The sequence below is a fragment of the Struthio camelus genome, chromosome 4 (genome assembly GCF_040807025.1).
Source record: "Struthio camelus isolate bStrCam1 chromosome 4, bStrCam1.hap1, whole genome shotgun sequence".
NCBI classification, from domain to species: domain Eukaryota; kingdom Metazoa; phylum Chordata; class Aves; order Struthioniformes; family Struthionidae; genus Struthio; species Struthio camelus.
The window spans coordinates 7,749,018-7,767,239 of NC_090945.1; the positions used below are offsets into that span (position 1 = coordinate 7,749,018).

General features: G+C 40.8%; 1 protein-coding gene across 7 annotated transcripts in view; it reads left to right on the plus strand.

Annotated features, from left to right (window-relative positions):
- The window catches only part of LOC104149936 (alpha-fetoprotein-like), a 36,233-nt gene that overhangs the window by 7,334 nt on the left and 10,677 nt on the right, over window positions 1–18,222 (plus strand). For 3 of the 7 annotated variants that reach the window (XR_011140685.1, XM_068940923.1, XM_009683841.2), the window contains exons 4-11: window positions 807–2,115; window positions 7,419–7,458; window positions 11,370–13,219; window positions 14,658–14,718; window positions 14,973–15,108; window positions 16,076–16,278; window positions 16,830–16,977; window positions 17,850–17,947. Coding sequence is in view for 6 of the 7 variants with exons in the window: in XM_068940923.1 (XP_068797024.1) it covers window positions 13,135–13,219; window positions 14,658–14,718; window positions 14,973–15,108; window positions 16,076–16,278; window positions 16,830–16,977; window positions 17,850–17,947 (731 nt within the window). In the remaining variant the exon portion in view is untranslated. The other 4 variants (XM_068940927.1, XM_068940928.1, XM_068940926.1 and 1 more) reach the window with 3 other exon arrangements.

Consider the following 18,222-nt stretch of genomic DNA (forward strand, 5'->3'; position numbering starts at 1 on the left):
CATATGGTGCTACAGCTGACTGCTGGGGTAAAGCCAACCCCAAAAATAGATCAGTGTTTCTTAACATTCAAAGCTCTCAATGAAGATTTCATTCCACTATATCAGAGCCTAGATCCCAGCATGCTGTGCAAGGCATACCAGGATAGTAGAGTGTCATTCCTACAACAGTAAGGAAAGGGCTATTTTTTTCATTGAATAAATACTGTTAGTTAGGCAGAATAGAACAGCTTGAAGAAATACTAGTGTGTGCTTAGAAAAAGTTGCAAACACATTTCAAACCTTTTATTCTTTCACCTACTTCCGTCAAATGACATGGATTTTTTTATTCAAAAAAATTAATTTTTAATTCAAAAAGATTTAAAAGAAAAATATTTTTTCAGATACATCTTCTATATTTTTCCATTTCAATATTCTAATAAAAATGCCTATATTGTCCTTGTCTCATTTCTTGTTTTCTTCCCTGCCTTTTTTCCCCGCCTAATAAGTATAAGAACTCTCAAGAATCCTTGAATTTAAGAAAGCAGAGAGAGGTGGAAAAAATGGTAAATATGGCTGAGAGGATTTCCCCCTTAAAAAACTCTTGAAATGTTTGGAAGATTTCATTTTGTATTTTTTAAACATGGAACGTTGATAACCACCTGGGGTGAAAACACAAGCAGTCACACAATGATTTCCGTAATATATTTGGGCCATTAGCAGATCCAAAAATAGACATGGTTTATTTTCCTAGTAAAACACTGCTTTTTAGAACCTTTGTGGAGCTTGATAGTGGTTTTCAAATTTTCTTCTCACTATATTACATTCAGCAGGTTGCAAGAACGTCTCTTTTTCGGCTGATTCTCAGAGTTGCCAAGGGCTATGAAGCGCTCCTGGAAAACTGACACCTCTGCTGAGTGTTACGGAAATGCTGCAGGTGATGCTCTTAGCACAAAAGAGGAAGAACAGAAAGGTTAGGAACTGAACTGTCATGAGCGGTGCATGTCTCAAGACTCAGAGCCTGTAAACCAAGATTAGACGTACTTCTAAGTCATGCTGTAATTCTTCCAAGCAGTCCACTTCCACGTCCTTGGGACTGAGTTCCTTTGCTCAGAGATGCTGCTGACGAGGGTAGGATCCAAGTTTCAGCTCAGATTCTGAGCTCCAAGACAGCTTCAAAGCTTAGGCTGAGTGACTGCTAGAAGGAGAACCAAGCTCTTTATTGTAAACAGTCAATAAGGCCGAGTTTCGGGATGAGTTTAATCCCAAGTACTAGCGAAACAAGACATCCCTCTTTGCACATCCATTCCCCACCCAGTGCACCAGTAATACTTGTCTGCCCTGCCAGATCATGCAAAACACGAAATTTTGTAGTACTCTCAGCTGCAATAATGATGGGGTCATAGATATTCTGAACACCAACAAGATTGGGAAGAGGCTACTTAGTAGGTGAGTATTTCATCACAAACAGCTTTTCATCAGAAGAAGTTCTGTTCAACTTCTGTTGAACTGTTGCTAACCAAATAATTTATTTTCTTTCAGAAAAATGAGTTGCAAAATCCCACCCAAGAGATGCAAGAACTTCTTAAGATAACTGTGAACTCTTAGCTGTGCAGGGAGAAGCTGAATTGCTCAAAGCATAAGCAGTTCCTGATGAGTGCCCTCAAGCATAAAAAACAGTGAATATCTATGCTTTTGTAAGAGTGAAAAGGTCCTTGCAGGCAGGCTGGATGAGTGCATAGCCTAGTATGCTGTTCAGCTGAGTTTCCAGAAGACATCAGTTTCCCAGTAGACAGTATAAGATTTTAGCAGCTTGTTTGGAAAGAACATCCCACTCTAAGCTGTAGATCTATGGCTGCTACTCTTACTACTAAGAGAATGCACTTGTTAGCTGGGCTTTGAACAGATCTTTTTGACTGCACTGCCTAGTCTGACTCAGTGATGCACTGAAAAATGATTCTTCAAATGTGAACCATTATTTCAATGTTGTGATTTTTCAGAATTCTGATCCACTTCACCAAGAAAGTATCTCAGGCAACAACTGATGTACTGCTTGATATTGCAAAGAAAGTAACAGCTGTCAGTGCTAAGTGCTGTCAGCTGCCTGAGGAGGGACACATACCTTATTCTGACGCAGAGGTGAGTCCTTTTCTTCTTGTATTCTTTACTTCATTTTTAGTGAATTTTCTGTGCACTGAGCATGCCCTTCACCGTGATGAAGCCTCCTGAACGTAGAGATAGAAGGGCCATTTTGTCCTCAGCCTTTCTATCCTGTGTTTTAAATCAGAGAAACTTTTCAACAATGGGAGCTTCAACCTAATTGAGGGCCTTGCATTTTTTCCAGTGCAGTTGTACAGCCAAGCAGATCTCATGTTCATTCCTGAACATCTTAGTTTGGATTTTGAATCTTTCTGTAGTTCTCCATAAGAAATGGAAAATTAGTTTAGCTCCAACAATTGGTTAAATCCTCTGATTGATCCCCAACACAGTTGCTTAACTAAAGTAGCACTGCTAACCGTAGCCAGCAGACAATCAAAGCATCTAGGTTTGGCAGCATGTCCACTGCTGGCCTGGAGAAAATGCTTCAAGTTTTCTGTTATGTGTTAAGTTTTTACAGTTAGTGAGAGGAAGAAACTTTGAAGGGCTGAAGCAAACAAGTGAACACTCCCTAGGAAATACACTCTTGTCCGTAATAGTGAGAAGTCCAAAATGACCACCTATAGCATCTCTACTTGTAATGGAGCTCTGTTTACTGGAGTCTGACAACTCCTAGTAGTATTCACTATATTATTGAGATATTAAAAAGAAGCAAAAAAAGTTTTTCATATCGAAGAACCAAGTCTTCAGCCTAATTTACTAATTAAAATAACTCTGAGCAAAGTTGAGCCTTCCAACCCAATTTCAGCAATGCTGCAGGTGGTTATGAAACAAATCCTCACTGGGTCCAGTCCACTCACAATAGGGAGTCTGAGCACAATTTATTCACTCCACAGTCAGCACATGAAGCTCTACTTTTTTTTTTTTCTCCTTCTTCTTATTGAGGATGAGTTGGAACATCCACTTTTTTAAAGCTTTCATAGGCTAATAAAGACATTATTGCAGTGATAGTCTCAATTGAAAGATACAATTATTAATACAGGTCAGTTTATAACACAGAATACAGAAATGGAGGGGGGGCAGAGCTTCTTATCAGTGGTAATATCTCAGTTGGCTACACTGCCGGTAGTATCCTAGCAGATGCAGGTCTTCTTGAAGGCCTTAACTGAAAAAACTGCAAATCAAAAGTGAACAATACATGCAGTGCAGAAATGGCTTGATATAAGGGCAGACGTGGCAGAAAGAAAAGCCATTGCCTCCTTACTCTTTCATTTCCCTTCCTTGTAGAATAGCTGTAGAGTTTGATAACACTTTGCAGTGATGGCCACCAGTTCCACTGACTCATGTTTAAGAAGTAGGCCATTTTAGATTCCTACTGCTGTCTTTTCTAGCATGTATTTCTGCTAGGTTAGGGGAGTAAGGGGAGCAATATTAATGAACCCTGCTATGTGTGTTGCTATCGTAAACCCAAGAAGCACGCACTGGGGTGTTAGTGCGGAAAACAAGATGATGTACATGGAAGTTGAAAAGTAGGCTCAAAAATGTTTTATCAAGGACAATTATTTAAATCCAAGATCTCTACTTATCAGGGCTTCAAGTCTGTTCTTCAAAACTATTTATTCAACCATAATCTTATAGTTGTCAGAAAAAGACGAAGAAGCAATAAGAGCCACTGGCTCATTACAGTGTTGGCCTGCTGAAAAAAGCCAGAGGGTAAAATTCCACTGAGGGACAGGGTCCTTGGCTGGAAAAAGCATCTCAAGAAGTCTCTCACTGAAATCTGGTGGAGTCGAAGACGACAAAGAAACCTTCCACTTGCAGGTGCAAGACCAAAATAGCCGCTATGGGCACTTCAAGCAAGGCAAATCCCCATGCCGTTCAGGAAGCCAGTAGAAATAGCAGACAGCACAGCTTCAAAAGGAGACTTGGACTCAACAGCACTTCTGCTCTATGTGCCCACTAGAGGAGTCGGGCCAATTTTGACCTGCAGGGGTAGGCTGCAAGGGAGTTGTCTCAAGAGACCTACCAGTATTAAAAACCAGTCTGATGAGAGGATGACTCCGCCAGAAGGAGAATCTGAGAAAAACCCGCTCTAGACACCGAGTAGGAGTCAAAGGGGAATTTGTACACTGAAACCTATGACTCCAGTAGGTCCAGAGTGATCTGTGCAATGCTCAATTATCTTCAGAGAAGTGTCTTTTACCTATCAGCTGTAACAAACTCATTTGGGCCGTCTAGAAAGCACACGCATTTTGTTTTGTGACCTGGGGGCAGCTATAGTAAGTTCCTCGCTTTCCCAAAAGTGCTGCGTAAGTAGGTCACCACAACCAAAGTTTGTGTTTTACTAAGATAAATGGGATTGTGTTGTATTAAGATAGCTTGTTGTGACATACAGCAATGGTGTTTCACTTGGCCAGACCACCACGCCTAAAGGTGCCAGATAAAGACAAGGACAAGTTGTAGATTTCACCCTTTGTACTTTGTTCTGTCCAGTTCAGATGTAACCACCCGCTTCAGGATTTGGAACATAGATAAAAGCAGGAGTGTTTTGCTTAGGAAGTTAGGGAGAGAAGGAAAAAGAAAAGGATTTTAACTTGTAGAACTGCCTATTTCCTCCCCTCCAGGTGTTGTAGGTTTCTCTTCTGTTCTCACATTTAGCTCGCATCTGTGCTCTGCTTCCCAATAAAAAGTGTTTTGTTTTGATAACAAACAGGTATGCAACAGCCTCTACAGAAACAGCATTTCCTTAAAGCTTTCACACTAAGTACTGGGCTGCAGATCCCTCCTGACACCCACAATCCACCCAGGATCAATGGTTGCTTCTTTCTTCCTCAAGGGGTGATGACCAATCAAGCCTAGAGCCTTGGAAAAGGTATTCAGTGCAACAAAGAGGGAAAGTAGAACCGTTCCTGGAAATAATCCTCACCTAAGGCAAAAATAAGGTTACTTCCAATGAGATCATCTCATTATGGTGTGAAAGGACGTGTCCTGCACAGCAAAAGCAGCAAATCAGTTCTGTGGATGAAATCTTACAAGCACCACCACCACCACTTGAACTAGGCTGGGATTTCAACCCCTGACTTGAGGTGTCAGTCCTCCATTTCCAAGATAGCTATTTATTTTCTATTGTCTTCTACTACCAAAAAATGATGGCTATAAAAGAGGTTTCCTCTGAGGTGAGCCATACCTTTCAGAGTCACTAGAGTACTGCTTTTCTGCTCTTTAGGAAAAGAGTATTTTGGTGTTTACGTGGTCCTGGAATAGAATAGGTAGGGAAGAGTAGGGTAGGTGGAAACCCCAGTAGTAAAGTCTCAGGGTATAATTCAGTTCTCATGTCATGGAGGTGACAACATACCATTTCAGATGAAAGCTTGACATGGCATACCTGGAAAGACTAAAGTAAAAGGTTGGCTCTGATCCCGTCAATGAAAACCTGACCATGCTGTGGGGAAGAAGCGGGAAGGGTGTCAAGGAGCACACGTTCAGCAGGCATCGGTGGTGGGATGGTTGGTTGCTTTTTCCTGTTGTGCTCTTGGTGCTTCTGAAATGCCTGGGAAAGAGGTACAACTTGACACAGCTGAAGCTGGTAGAAGAGGCCTGAATATAGATGAAACCCTGTTTTTGTAGAAGCTAAAGAGTAATTCCCTCAAGAAGAGGAGGACCCCCAGGAATCCTTGGCTATATATAAATAACATCGCGTCTGTTTGGGCAATAAGGTGACATAGCACATGGCTGCTGACTGGATCTCTTTGCGAAAACCAGATGGCTGTATCACCATGGTAGCTGCATTGTAAGCCACATCTTACATGGCCTGCAGAGTTATCCTGGATGACAGCCAGCCCTCCATCAGCATCATGTCAGTGTGACAGCAAAAATCCAAGTGATGAAGGGGAAGAGAAGTCAAGAAGCAAGAAAGGTTGTACACTATTACGTAGATTTATCTGGCAAAGAGGGTTATAGAGTCTGAGGCAAATGAATATATCCTAGTCCTGAAGGTATTAATCTGTCTGCTACTTTAGTAGACCTTGTTCCTTGTTACTTCTTGCAACTTTTTGCACTATGCCAGAAAATTTACCAAAATGGAAGAAGCTGAAGACAAGGTGAGATTTCTAGTGCTTGACCTTAAGCGCAATAACACTGAACAAACCATAGCATTGCTGGCAGCCTGCTGTTCTGATGAGCTTCACCAGTCACTTTAACGGGGCAAGAAGTCTTGCAAATGGGAGGCTAGAAAAAGAGAGCGGTTTGCTAACACTAATCTTCACTGGGGTCACTTTGAGTGCCAATTGCTGCCTCTCACAAAGCAAAAGCTTTCTAAACAGACCAGGACTGTAATGAGAAGTTGTCCTTTCTCCTGTGTTGACATGCTAATAGACCCACAGTATGAACACTCACAGTCACAAGTGCTCCTGGGAAATCTGTCAATTAATTTCAAACTCTGTCAATTAATTTTCAAAGCACGTAGCACAATTTCCAATGATATGTCACTCTGTGATACAACGGAAATAGCAAATGTGTCCTTACAAGCCCAAAGACAAAAGGCAAAGAGAAGAGGACTGCCAGAAGAGTGTTGAACCAAGTTTTTTCATTCCTGGCCAAGTAACTCAGAAGAAGGTAAGCACAGAGGCATTCAATGCCAATTTATGGCAAGACGTCAGCATATGTGGCCTGGGCATGCTCCCACCTGTACTGTAATAGCTTATCCTGTCTCCTGTGCTGACATGCTTATACACACCCACAGCAAAACACTCACAGAAACAAGTCCTCATAGGAAAACTGTCAATTCATCCCAAACACAGGGGCCATGCAAAGCACCTAGTCACCTAAGTGACTAAAAAGAGAGAAACCAGATACTACACATAAATCTTTTAATTCCCTAAAGATAAGAGAACCTGAACAGACTCCTCTCAGCTAAGTACGTTTTTGTCTACATGACGCCAGCATGCCTATCTGTTTAACAAATACTGGCAAAGAAGAGGCAAGGGAGTGAGAGAATATTTTAATGCCATGTCTCATGAGAAATAGGGGGCTGTTGACAAGTTACACTTCTCCACGTATTTGATGATCCATTAATTTAGAAAGCCTTTAAAAATAGAGAGGTCTGGATTACAAATATAGTAAGAAAACAGGTTAAAATGTGCACTTTTGGCAAAATATTCCCAGTCTGGAAATCATCTCCAGGTCAAACCGAAGCTCACAAATGATTTTGACATAGTTAGTCATTTCCATGGACTGAAAAGAGCAATTCTTTACCATCACACTTCCCAGTGTTGGTAAGTAATCTCTCTCTGTCAAATAAACTGCAGCTATGAAGTAAACAACTTCAGTTTCTTTTTCCATTTCAGGTTTGCTACATTCACCAGAAAAGACTTATTGCAGATACAGGTAAGGAAATTTTATATAAATGTCCTGTAACATGCCTTAAATTTTGAGGTACTGTTTCAGTGTTAATCATCAGAGTGTTAATTGTGATACTGTCATAACTTATCTTAACCTACTAATGTTAGAACAAAGCCTTCCACTCTCTTCAGTAAGCTTTGAAGCAGACCCAAAAAACCAAGTGCAAAATGCTGATCTGCTTCAGTAAGCCTCAGGCTATAACACTCCGGCCACAGACTTTCTCACGTGAATTAGGCTGGATCTGGCCAGTGCTGCCATGGTATGCATAGTAAATTCTGTGTGTTGTAGCAAGAAGGGCTGAGCCTAGTCCCAATTCAGAGCGCTTTATTTGAATGCCATCTGAATACAGAAATATCACGCCAGTGAGAGGACAGAGGAGCCCTGCTTTGCTTTCTGAATGCTTAAGACTGACTTCTTGGAAACCTGTTTGAACTGAAGATCTCTCAGTTTTCACAGAGCCAGTTTACTGCCCTGGGAATGGCTAAATCTTGGAGAAGGGCTTGGGTTTTTTTTTTTTTAATTGATTTTTAAGCTTAAAAAAAAAAAAAATCCCTCTCTTTCCTAGAGTGTACGTAAGGTGTCTGAGGGAATCTGCAATTCACTAACTGGGTAACGTGGATTAAAAGCTGAAATTGTTTTAGCTTTCCATTGAAAAATTGTACAACTCAGGTACTGAAGGAGGGGGAGAAAGAAGAGTTATGGGTTTGTTTGTTCGTTTGTTTTTTCAAATTTCCTTTGTTGCAATTTTTAGCATATAAAACAAAACATATTTCTTCTTTTTAATCCAGCCATTACAACTATTTACTCTTCAGTTCAGGGAGTAGATCTTCATCTCCAAAAAAGTATTAAGGTTTGCTGCTAGGACAGAGCAGCTGCCACAGTTCCAGTCTAATAGTGACTGTGCTGCCACTGTGGCAAACATACTCAGCAGATCAACAAGCTCATGCGGCATCTTACATATCAGGGGTATTTTTGGATCAACATGGATGTATAAGCTCAAGTTATTACAGATAGGACAAACAAAATATAGTCAGGGCCAGATGCTTTACAGACGAAACAGCCTGTTTCCATACACATCAACAAGACTCCAGACCAGCTGGATTCTGTTTTTAAATACAAAATTAAACCCCTACAAATCAGGGTTTCTAAGGCCATTCTGTGATCTCTTCAGCTTAGCTTTGAGCTTTGCCTCTTGATGAATAAAGAGATAAAAAAAAATGGGAGAGGCACAGGGGTGGGAAGTCCAAGTCCACTCTGAAGTCCCAGATTCAATCTGCAGTAAAGCAGGAGGAGCTACAAGATAAACCCAGAAGTGATTTGTTGAACCATCTCTTAGTTCCCCAGAACGTGAGAGAGAGATTGTTCCTTCCTGTAAATCACTGCTTCAAAAGACAACGAATGGCATCAGAGAACGCTCAAGTTCTACTCTCTACTGATCATCTTTTATGTTTTCTTCCTTCTTCTAAATAAAAGTCAAAATAGGTATGTGATAAGAAAGGACATATGAGCCTTTACTGAACACAGGAAGTAGTAAGTTTAGTCTTATAAAACAAAGCCAAATTAAAACAAAATTAAATATGGAAAAAGCTTTCATGAGGAGCAAAGTCATGCTCCTACTAAAGTCTGAATAGAGAGCACTCGTAAGTGAAACATAGACTGAGATTATTAAATGGCTTGGTTAAAACAGACTCCTCTGTCCAGGCCATGATCTAAGCCTTGTCTTTCTCAGCAGCGCAGATTAATGGTTTGAATAATGAGGGTTTGATAACCCCTAGGTGAAAGAGAGACTCATGCTGTGCAGCTACGTAGGGAAATACATCCACACAAGTTACAAAAAACGCTACTGACTTGCAACTTCTCTCATTATGAAATTTAATTTTTTTTAATTTTTACCCCCCCTCAATTTCTATTCACTGTCTTCTTTTTGAGATTTGTTGTCTTCTTTAGCCAAAAAAACATCCTAGGACTCCATCTGCAGATATTTACAATACCAGAACAGATGTCTCAGTAACCTCCAAGGACTGCTTTGCCAGAAACATAGTAATTTACTAAAATTACCATGTTAACTTACCAACATAATGTAGGTTTTTTCTTTGTTTTGTTTTTTTAAAAACATCTTAACATATCTGCAAACATTAGAAGGTCGCTGCCTCACACTGCTATTTCAAGTTCTCTTCTGGCCCTCTCCTCAGCTGACCAGCTAACATAGTTGCAGAATGGAAAAACGTGGCCTAGATTCTCAGCTCAGGTAATTGGGATAGCTGCATTACCTTCAGCAGAAACAATTTACACAGGCTGGAAGCGTCAATCTTCTCACAATTAGCGTAATTTTTTTCAGAATACAATCTGATCACATTTCTAAATTTAAATCAACTCCTCAGCCAGGGCTGTGTCTTTTAAAGGGTCATAAAGGAAGATAGCCTAACAGATCGAAAGAGATGTCACTGCAACCTACAGAAACACCTTGCTACTCTGAGCACGGTGGGAGGCCCCAGAGATTTGATCTGATCATCAGTAAACAGCTCCAGACGCTGGACAACAGAAGCAGGTGCTGGAGGACTGCCATTTGGTTCAGCCAGTGCCAGCCCCACACTAAGGTGCCCTGATGTTAGATACCTGCAAAAGGCTCCCAGAGATGAGGAAATAATTCTGTTGCCTTAGAACATGCATAAGGCCCATGGCCGTTTGGACCCACAACAGAAACAGGCACCAGAAGGGAGACGGCCGGGGCGAGAGGAAAATCACCAATTCATGTTTTGTATCTGTTACTGTATCATATCTTCTGCAGGCAAAAGACTCTAGTATCCCAATGAGACATATTCAAAAATACCTGCTCAGGTAAATCCTAGTCTGCTGCCTTTGATAATATTTCTTCTGAAAATATGAACAGGAGTGTGATGGAGGTTTTCTTTGTTTGGTCAGGTTTCCCCCCGCCCCCCAAGATCATTTAGAGATCTCTCACATACATCTTACACAGCACACCCCTAACAGTAATTAAAACTATTTACAGTCTAAAGAAATCCCCAAATCACATTAATGAAGTTCCAGACTTTACAAAGACAAACTGACACCTTATCACCACTTGGGGAGAACCTGAACTCTTCCAGGTGTATGAACCTCTGATGAACATAATATATTAGGTTTAGAGTGAATGTTCATTATCTCATAAGAATGAAACTCTCACAGTGCAATAAAGTAAGAAGTAATATAAACATAGGATTAAATTACACTCTTGCTTCCAGAAAACACAATTTTTAACTTGCAAGAATAAAGATAGGAAGAATAGATACAACCATGAAGAAGCCAGCCTATGCAAAAGGTAGGTTCACAACAAAAGTAGGCTCAACAACTCATCTGACTTGCAAAAACAAAGACATTTTATTAGCTTTGGGCAAACCTGGTTGCACTTTGGGAATTACAATCACTGACTCAAGAGTGTCATGACCAAGGCCCAGTGTAAAGACACACAGACCTCCCAGTAAGGGTGGTGAGCATTGTGAAAGAAAAATTGCCAGCAAAATCTCTTTAACTCACCTCTTCTGCTGCAATGGCACATAGAGCAAAAGTTTCCTACACAGGAGCTGTCCCAACATGTCATGACCTGTTGAATATCCCCAAGAACCACCCCCAGCTGAAAGGCATTTACAGCAATCCTCCACACCCTGGGCACAATCAGCTGTGGATGCAATCAGCCACTTTTAGCTCCGTCTTAAGCTTGCAGGACAGTTTCCAGGATGGTCTGGAAACAGCTGTGTCCTCATTAGGTGTAAAGTTGAAGAGATCAATACAGTTTCTGTGCTTAGAAGAACAATGGAAACTTTGTGTGGAACTATGCTCTTTGTTGAATCTCATTTCTAATGCTTACTATACTTACATTTCTCTCCTGCAAATGACAGTATTCATTGTAAATAGGCAGCCTGCCATCGTAGCAGCAGCACATATTTTGAAGGAGACCTAGAAAGGATTTAACCATCCTGTTGAGCATGGAAAAGGAGAGTGGAAGAATTAAAGGTACAGATTTTTAAACCCAGCAGCCAAGTAGAGCTTTCTGAAATATTTAGGACAACGTGTTACACATACATAATCTCTGAAAAATGCTTTTCTGGGTCACAGGAGACCCTGCTATAAAAAGTCTCTGGCCTCAGTATCTCAGTTGTTTCTGCAATTCTTCCTCGAATAAATAATCCCACTTTTTTCTTATAGCTTATAGTAACAACATTGTGTTAGGGTATGAAAATGAAAATGAGAGGATTTGCCTTAACCTTTCCCTGCTACACGTGGAAAACCTGATGCAGGCACTCCCTAGACAGACAATGCTGCCCCAAAGAGACCCCAGGTTGCTTAACATCCCCACAGGGGCTCTGGTCCAGCTGCTCACAGCCCCCTCAATCTCTGCTGGCCCTTGGCCAGCTGCACGCAGGAGGCTCCCAAATCTGAGAACCCGGAGGGATCTGCAGCTAGCAAAAATGAAATAATGCTAAGTCATTAGCGCGTGGGATAGTCCACTTTTTGGTAAATATATCTGCTGGATGAGAAAACTTTTCTGTGCTCTGCTCCCATGGGCTTAAATGAGGAGGACGTATTTAGAAATATGGACAATAACCTCCATATCAGAGACACCTTTCTTTCACTCAGATAACCCTATTTCCTACAGGGCTTTTTAGTTAAGTGTGTAACAGAGTTTGTTTGTGTCTTCCTAGACAGATGTGATTTCACCTTAGATTTCAGGTCCTCTGCTCTAACAAATATTCTCCCAGCTTCACTCAGAATCCTTTTTCCTTTTGATAGCATCTCATGGGATAATGAATGACCTTCAACATTTTCTTTCAGCACGGAACAAGGAATTCTTCTAGGCAGAAAGCTCTGTCTTTGCCCCTTCCTTCACATTTAAGATACATATCCTTGCCTACCTACCTCTTTGCTGCAAACATCGGTGGCTCTTTGAAGCCACTCCATTGCCTAAAATTTGCCATTTCTATAGTGCTGATGACCAGAATATACTTTCTTAAAAGTCACTACAATGACTTGAATTATTAACTTGAATATTGCTTTGATTTTTTCCCTTCATTCTACTGTCTTTATTTTCTTTCCAAATTGCAGAAACATTTTGAGGCTGTTAATGCTGCGAATATATTGTATAGGGTACTTAGGCAGCTTTTCCGCTAGGACGTCTCTGCAACTGGGATCAAGAGCTAGCTTGTTCAGCAAGGAGGGAAGCAAAAATCTTGGGTTAGCATCTGAACCCGGGATCTTTCAGTCAACAGTGTGTTACCAAGGCTCCTCCTACACAGGATTCACCTTTGAACAAATTTGGAAGTAAAAGAGATCTATATGCATGATAAAGAGCACAAAGAATGTTTAACTTCTTGTTTGAAGTGTGATAAGTTGAAAATGTCTATCTGTCTAAATTTCGTGAAAAAAAGAATCTACAAGGTCCTTTTTTTGCAGCAAGCTGGTCAGTTCACCGTACTGAGCAAATAACAACATGTTTAACGATTGTGGGAATATTCCAAAGGGTCTAATCTTATATATGACAGCAAAGGGGTTCTGATTAACCAAAAACTGCTTAGGAGAGTATAAAAGAAACTCTTTCCTCTTAAGTGTTTCTGCCTTTAACGGACAAGCCAAGGTCAGCTCAGGCCCCTGCCAAAATCTGACATTATGAATTGGAAAACAATCATTTATTTTATTTTGTTAGTAAGCTTTTCTGTAGCCAAAGCCCTGCCCAGAAGTTATCGGGATGTAGGTAAGAATATATCTCATATTTTACTCTGTTCTTTCACGTAATACTGATGACTGCCACTTGTTGCACATAGTTATTTGGGATTTCATTGTAACACTGCTAATTGTACTCTCGTATTTTCTTGAGTCGAAGGTAAACAACAAAATTATACCTGTATTATTTTTCTATGCGATCAATCTTAGGTTATGTTACTTCTTAATGTTTTGAGAAGTGTGGGACAGCCAGTACTTACTTAAAGGGTGTATACTGAAGGATATTTTAATCCATAGGGATGTGGTCATGCCACTCAGTTTCAGCTACTCCAAAAGCTACTGAAATAAATTATGACTGCAGTTTTTCTAGGCTCCCTCCATAGTTTGTGGGGGAGAGAGAAAGACAGAAACAACAAGAGGGTGACAGTACCTCCTGATAGTTATTCAGAGTATCTAAGTTATGCTATTGCTACGTATTATCCTTTAGAGGAGTCTTACTCCCTCTTCACCGATCGCTGAGGAAGCCTAGGATGACTGCACTTTGCATTAAGGTACCAGAGCTAAATGGCAAAAATTAAACCATAAAAAAAACCTTCCATAGGGCAGGGTTATGATGCTTCGCCCATGTTACATGTTTTTGTCAGAAGTCAGCTGTTTTTTCATCTTTAGGCTTTCCAAATGAATTAAATGGCCCAGCAGTGTAAAACATAGCAGGTGTTGATGTTATTTATCGCTTGGCATGGTCTCATTTTACCCCTCCACATTACTCAGAGTGAGAAGCTGGCTTATTTCTTCATTTTTTGGCCCTTTTTATAGTGATCTCAATCCTACCCATGGGGTATGACAGGATACCATTGTTTTGGGAGTAGGCCCCTTACATTAAAATTAATCTTTGGGAAGATTCTCTGAAAAACGAGGAACTTAAAAAAATTCTTGGGAGTAACTCTGGCCACTAGAAGAGGCCCACTGGCAAAGGCAAATTATTTGCACATGATATTCAGATACATTAGACCCTTTTGTTTTCCTCTGGGCCAATGCACAGAAGGATGCAGCTCCATTAATTTTCTGGTGCTTTGCCTACCAGTGTAGTCCTGAATTTAGCCTATGTTTTCCACAAACATAATCCCTGATCTGTACCCAACCAGCGATCAAGCAACCTTTAAATAGCTACAGCAAGGTTAAAAGGTATTGTCTAAGGTGCTCATACAATGGTTGTGACTTGCATCATCAAAGTAGCTGAACACCTTCCAAACTGCAGTGTACTCCTCCCCATCACACTTCAGGTAGACAGAGAAATGATGCATTCCTTCTGCGCGTAGGTCAAATAGGAAGTTTGAGCTCATGTTTCCCATCCCCCAATGCTAGTCACCTCAGGCACTAAACTATCCTTCTCTGAGACTCCAGCACCAAAAAAAGCAGGGTTTTTAATGAAGCCTTTTTTATTCAAAAACCAATTGTCTTTCTTTCAGAGGCAAAACTCACCATTGGCCAACGCTTTTCTCAGCTGCAGGAGAATAATTTTAAAGCCATGTAAGTTGTCCAGATAAACATTCTACTTGCAAAGTTCCTGCTAATGAACGTTCCTGTGGCATTTTGTCTTGTTCAGAGATGAGCACGTACCGTGAGTCACACGCTCACCCGTTCCCCCAGCCCACACCAGCTCCACCAGTGGTGACACGGATCCTCTTACTGTCTGAATCAGGCTGACCACTCGCACGCTAAAGTTACATAATTTGTTTTTAGGTAGTCAGCAACGTACTTAATGGTATGTGTTCTCCTTGTAGTGCCATGATCATGTTTGCTCAGTATGTGCAAGAGAGCACTTTTAGCAAAGCAGTTAAAATGGCTGAAGATGTCACAGACCTTGCCAAAAGGTGTGCTGCTGCAGGCAAAGACAACCATGATTGCCTGAAGCCCTTGGTAAGCACGTTTGTACTTCTAAAGTGGCAAAGATTTTCAGAAGTGACTTGCAATTTCAGAGCCCTGATATGTGTTTTTCCAAAGAGGAGTATGTTATTAAGAGACATGATTTCTTGCATATGCCCGTTTGGTCTTCCCAGTTCTTTCCTTCTCGAGGCTGTATAAGGCATCTCAAAATAAGTGCAGGAAAGCAAAGGCACCCCGAAGAAATGACAATAACTTTTGAAATTCTTGACCTATGTCTTTCAACAAGCTGTTCAGAAAGTTGTGCATTTATGGATGGCATAACAAAATTTGGTAGAAGCCAAACCAGATATTTCTAGCAAAGATGACGCTTATAGGTGATTTCTCTACCCATTAGTTCTCATTCCTGGTTTTTGATGGTGTCTGCACTAACACAGCATATGCTGGTACCCTTAAACTTTTGGAGCTAGGAGACTGAATACCCAAACATGAACGTCAATCTGCATTATGAGACATTTCTGATTTATTAAACATGCTGAATTGAACCCAACTATTAAAATAGTTCCCAGCAGAGGCATGACTGAGAGCTGAATGTGAACATTGCTCTTTGAACAACAAATGAGACACTTTTCACTGCACAAACCTCACTCTAAATGGAAAAGCACATATCCTGCTATCCTAGAAACTGCAGTATACAAATCAGACAATCATCTTAACTGTTATCAAGGGTCAACATATTGTTGTAAGTGCAGTGGGAGGTGCCCAGTGCGTTTGACCATTGGTCCACTTTGAAGCCTAGCTTGGCATAAAAAGGCATTCGAGTTTGAGAAATCATCATTTACGTGTTTTAGAGTTCAGTTTGATAGTCATTGCGATCAGAGCAAAAGGTAATACAAAGAGAGAACATATAAGTTTATGTTGGGTTAAAGCACTTTCCAGTAAAGTGGAGTAAAGTGGAATCCTCACAAGGATTGTTTTTTTTTTTCCTTTTAACTTTTCACAGGACAAGATTTTCCTTGATACTATATGTGAGGAGGAAAATCTTCCCAGGTTTACTGACTGCTGTGCTAAAAAAGGCTCTGAAAGAAATGAGTGCTTCCTCTCCCATAAAAACTCAACGAGAGGATTCATTTCTCCTCTTGAAAGGCCGAATGCTGAAGCTGCCTGCAAAAATTATTCACAGCATCAACAATCATTAACAGGATAGTAAGTAAATAAATCATAGATTTGTTGTTTACATATGATGCTCAGCCTGAGACAGCAAACGCAAGAAAAATCCAAAAGGTCACTACCTTCTAAAATCTCTGTAAACTCATCCTTGCTTTTCTTCTCAATGTGAGGATATTAGCATAATTCATCTAGTTGTAACTGTCATTACATGAATCCTTTTCTGACACCCCTGCTTCAGATAAAGCTCCAAAGGATAAACACTCTGGCCTATTTCAGTATAATTTACACAAAGGCCTCACCTGAAACAATCAAGTATCGCCCTTCAGGTCTTAAAAACCAAGCAGATGTTTTGCTGCCTCTAGAACAAAATTGGCAGGCTATAAGCTTCTCATTTCCGTAAAAACATCAGCCCCAGCAGAAATTTTCTGAAAGAATTACCGCGCTATACAGGCTGTTGTTATAGCAGGAAAGCAGTCACTTTTAGTAGATGTATTTTTAAACATACTGGCAGATGTTACAATAGCAGCACTGTCCTTTGCACGTAGGGGCTCACTCTGAAAGTAAAGATATTTCTCTCTGTGTTTTAGTTTTATCTATGAGGTTTCCCGAAGGCATCCTTTCCTCTACGCCCCAACAATCCTTTCTGTTGCTATCCATTACGATGAGATGATGAGAAACTGTTGCAGAAGTGCTGACGACCCCACTCACAACCTGGACGAATGCTTTCGGAGACAGGTATTATATTGCAAGCGTACAGTTTACTAATGTGCAACCAGTGACTTTCGTGCAGCTAAAAAAAGGCAGAGGCAGAGATACGGGCCAGCCGTTTCTCTTCCAGCTACCTGAACCTAATACTAAAATTCACCTCGTTAAGGACAGGCAGAAGCCAGACTTAAAGGCTCTCTTGAATTATAGCTCACATTCTTACCTGAAAATGCTTTACTTGAGGGTGTTGGGCAGGCGTAGCTTTACTGGGAACCACACCCCCTACTAGGGTGGTGTTGCCCACTCCGGCTTTGCTACCTTCCTTGGGGTTGTTGGAAACTTGCCAAGAGTGGAAGTAGTACTGTGTAGAGCACAGAAGTCTGATGTTTTTCTTCTTTATAGTCTCGTGGCACAGCTCCCTCCCTAGCTCTGCAGTGCAGAGACGTGCCCCACACGTAGCCAGTGTTAGTCAGTTGCAGCAACCTACCTGTAACAGGGGAAAACAGGCATGGGAAACCTTTCCTTGTTAAACGGCTACTTTTGCTTTTTATACAGCTTGGCCAGGCTGCAATATATTAAAATACTAATGTAGTTTCATCTTATCTGAAAGGCAATGCAAAGGCACATGGCTCCCAGGAGAAGGTTTCTCCCCCTACGCTAAAACCAGTTAACTATTGTTCCAGAAGGGTGCTGCTTCCTTTTCATACAACTCTTGTTTAATAAAGGCTGGTGACTGAATAGCAAGGACAACAGTTATTTCTTCTGCTTTACTGGATATTGAACAGCAATTTTCTTTCACTACTAAAAATCTCTATTAAAAAACTCAACATAGTAAATTTTACCATGAAGCATTGTCTTCTCTTCTCTTTCAACGTTAATGGTTTGCATCTTCTTTATACCAGGCACCAAAGGTGATGAAGCCAATAAAAGAAGATGGCCTGAAGCAGGAGCACACATGTGGAATCTTAAAGAAATTTGGAGAAAGAACTGTAAAGGCTCTGTGAGTCTTCCCCTTTTTTTAAATCAAAAAAAGGCTTCATTTTGTTTGCTTTGGCTGCAGAACAGCTTCACTGACTGCCAAGATGTAAAGGCTTGCTAGGATTGCTCCTTTGAATGCCTCCTGAACTGCTGCAGTAGACTCTTTGGCATGTGTGTTGTGAAATAGAGCGTGGGTGTCACATTTTAGCTGAGAGTGGATCCACACTTGCCCATGGTACAATGGCTGTGAATACTCTTCATGTCAGATTTGCATGCAGATCACCAACAGCGTTACCT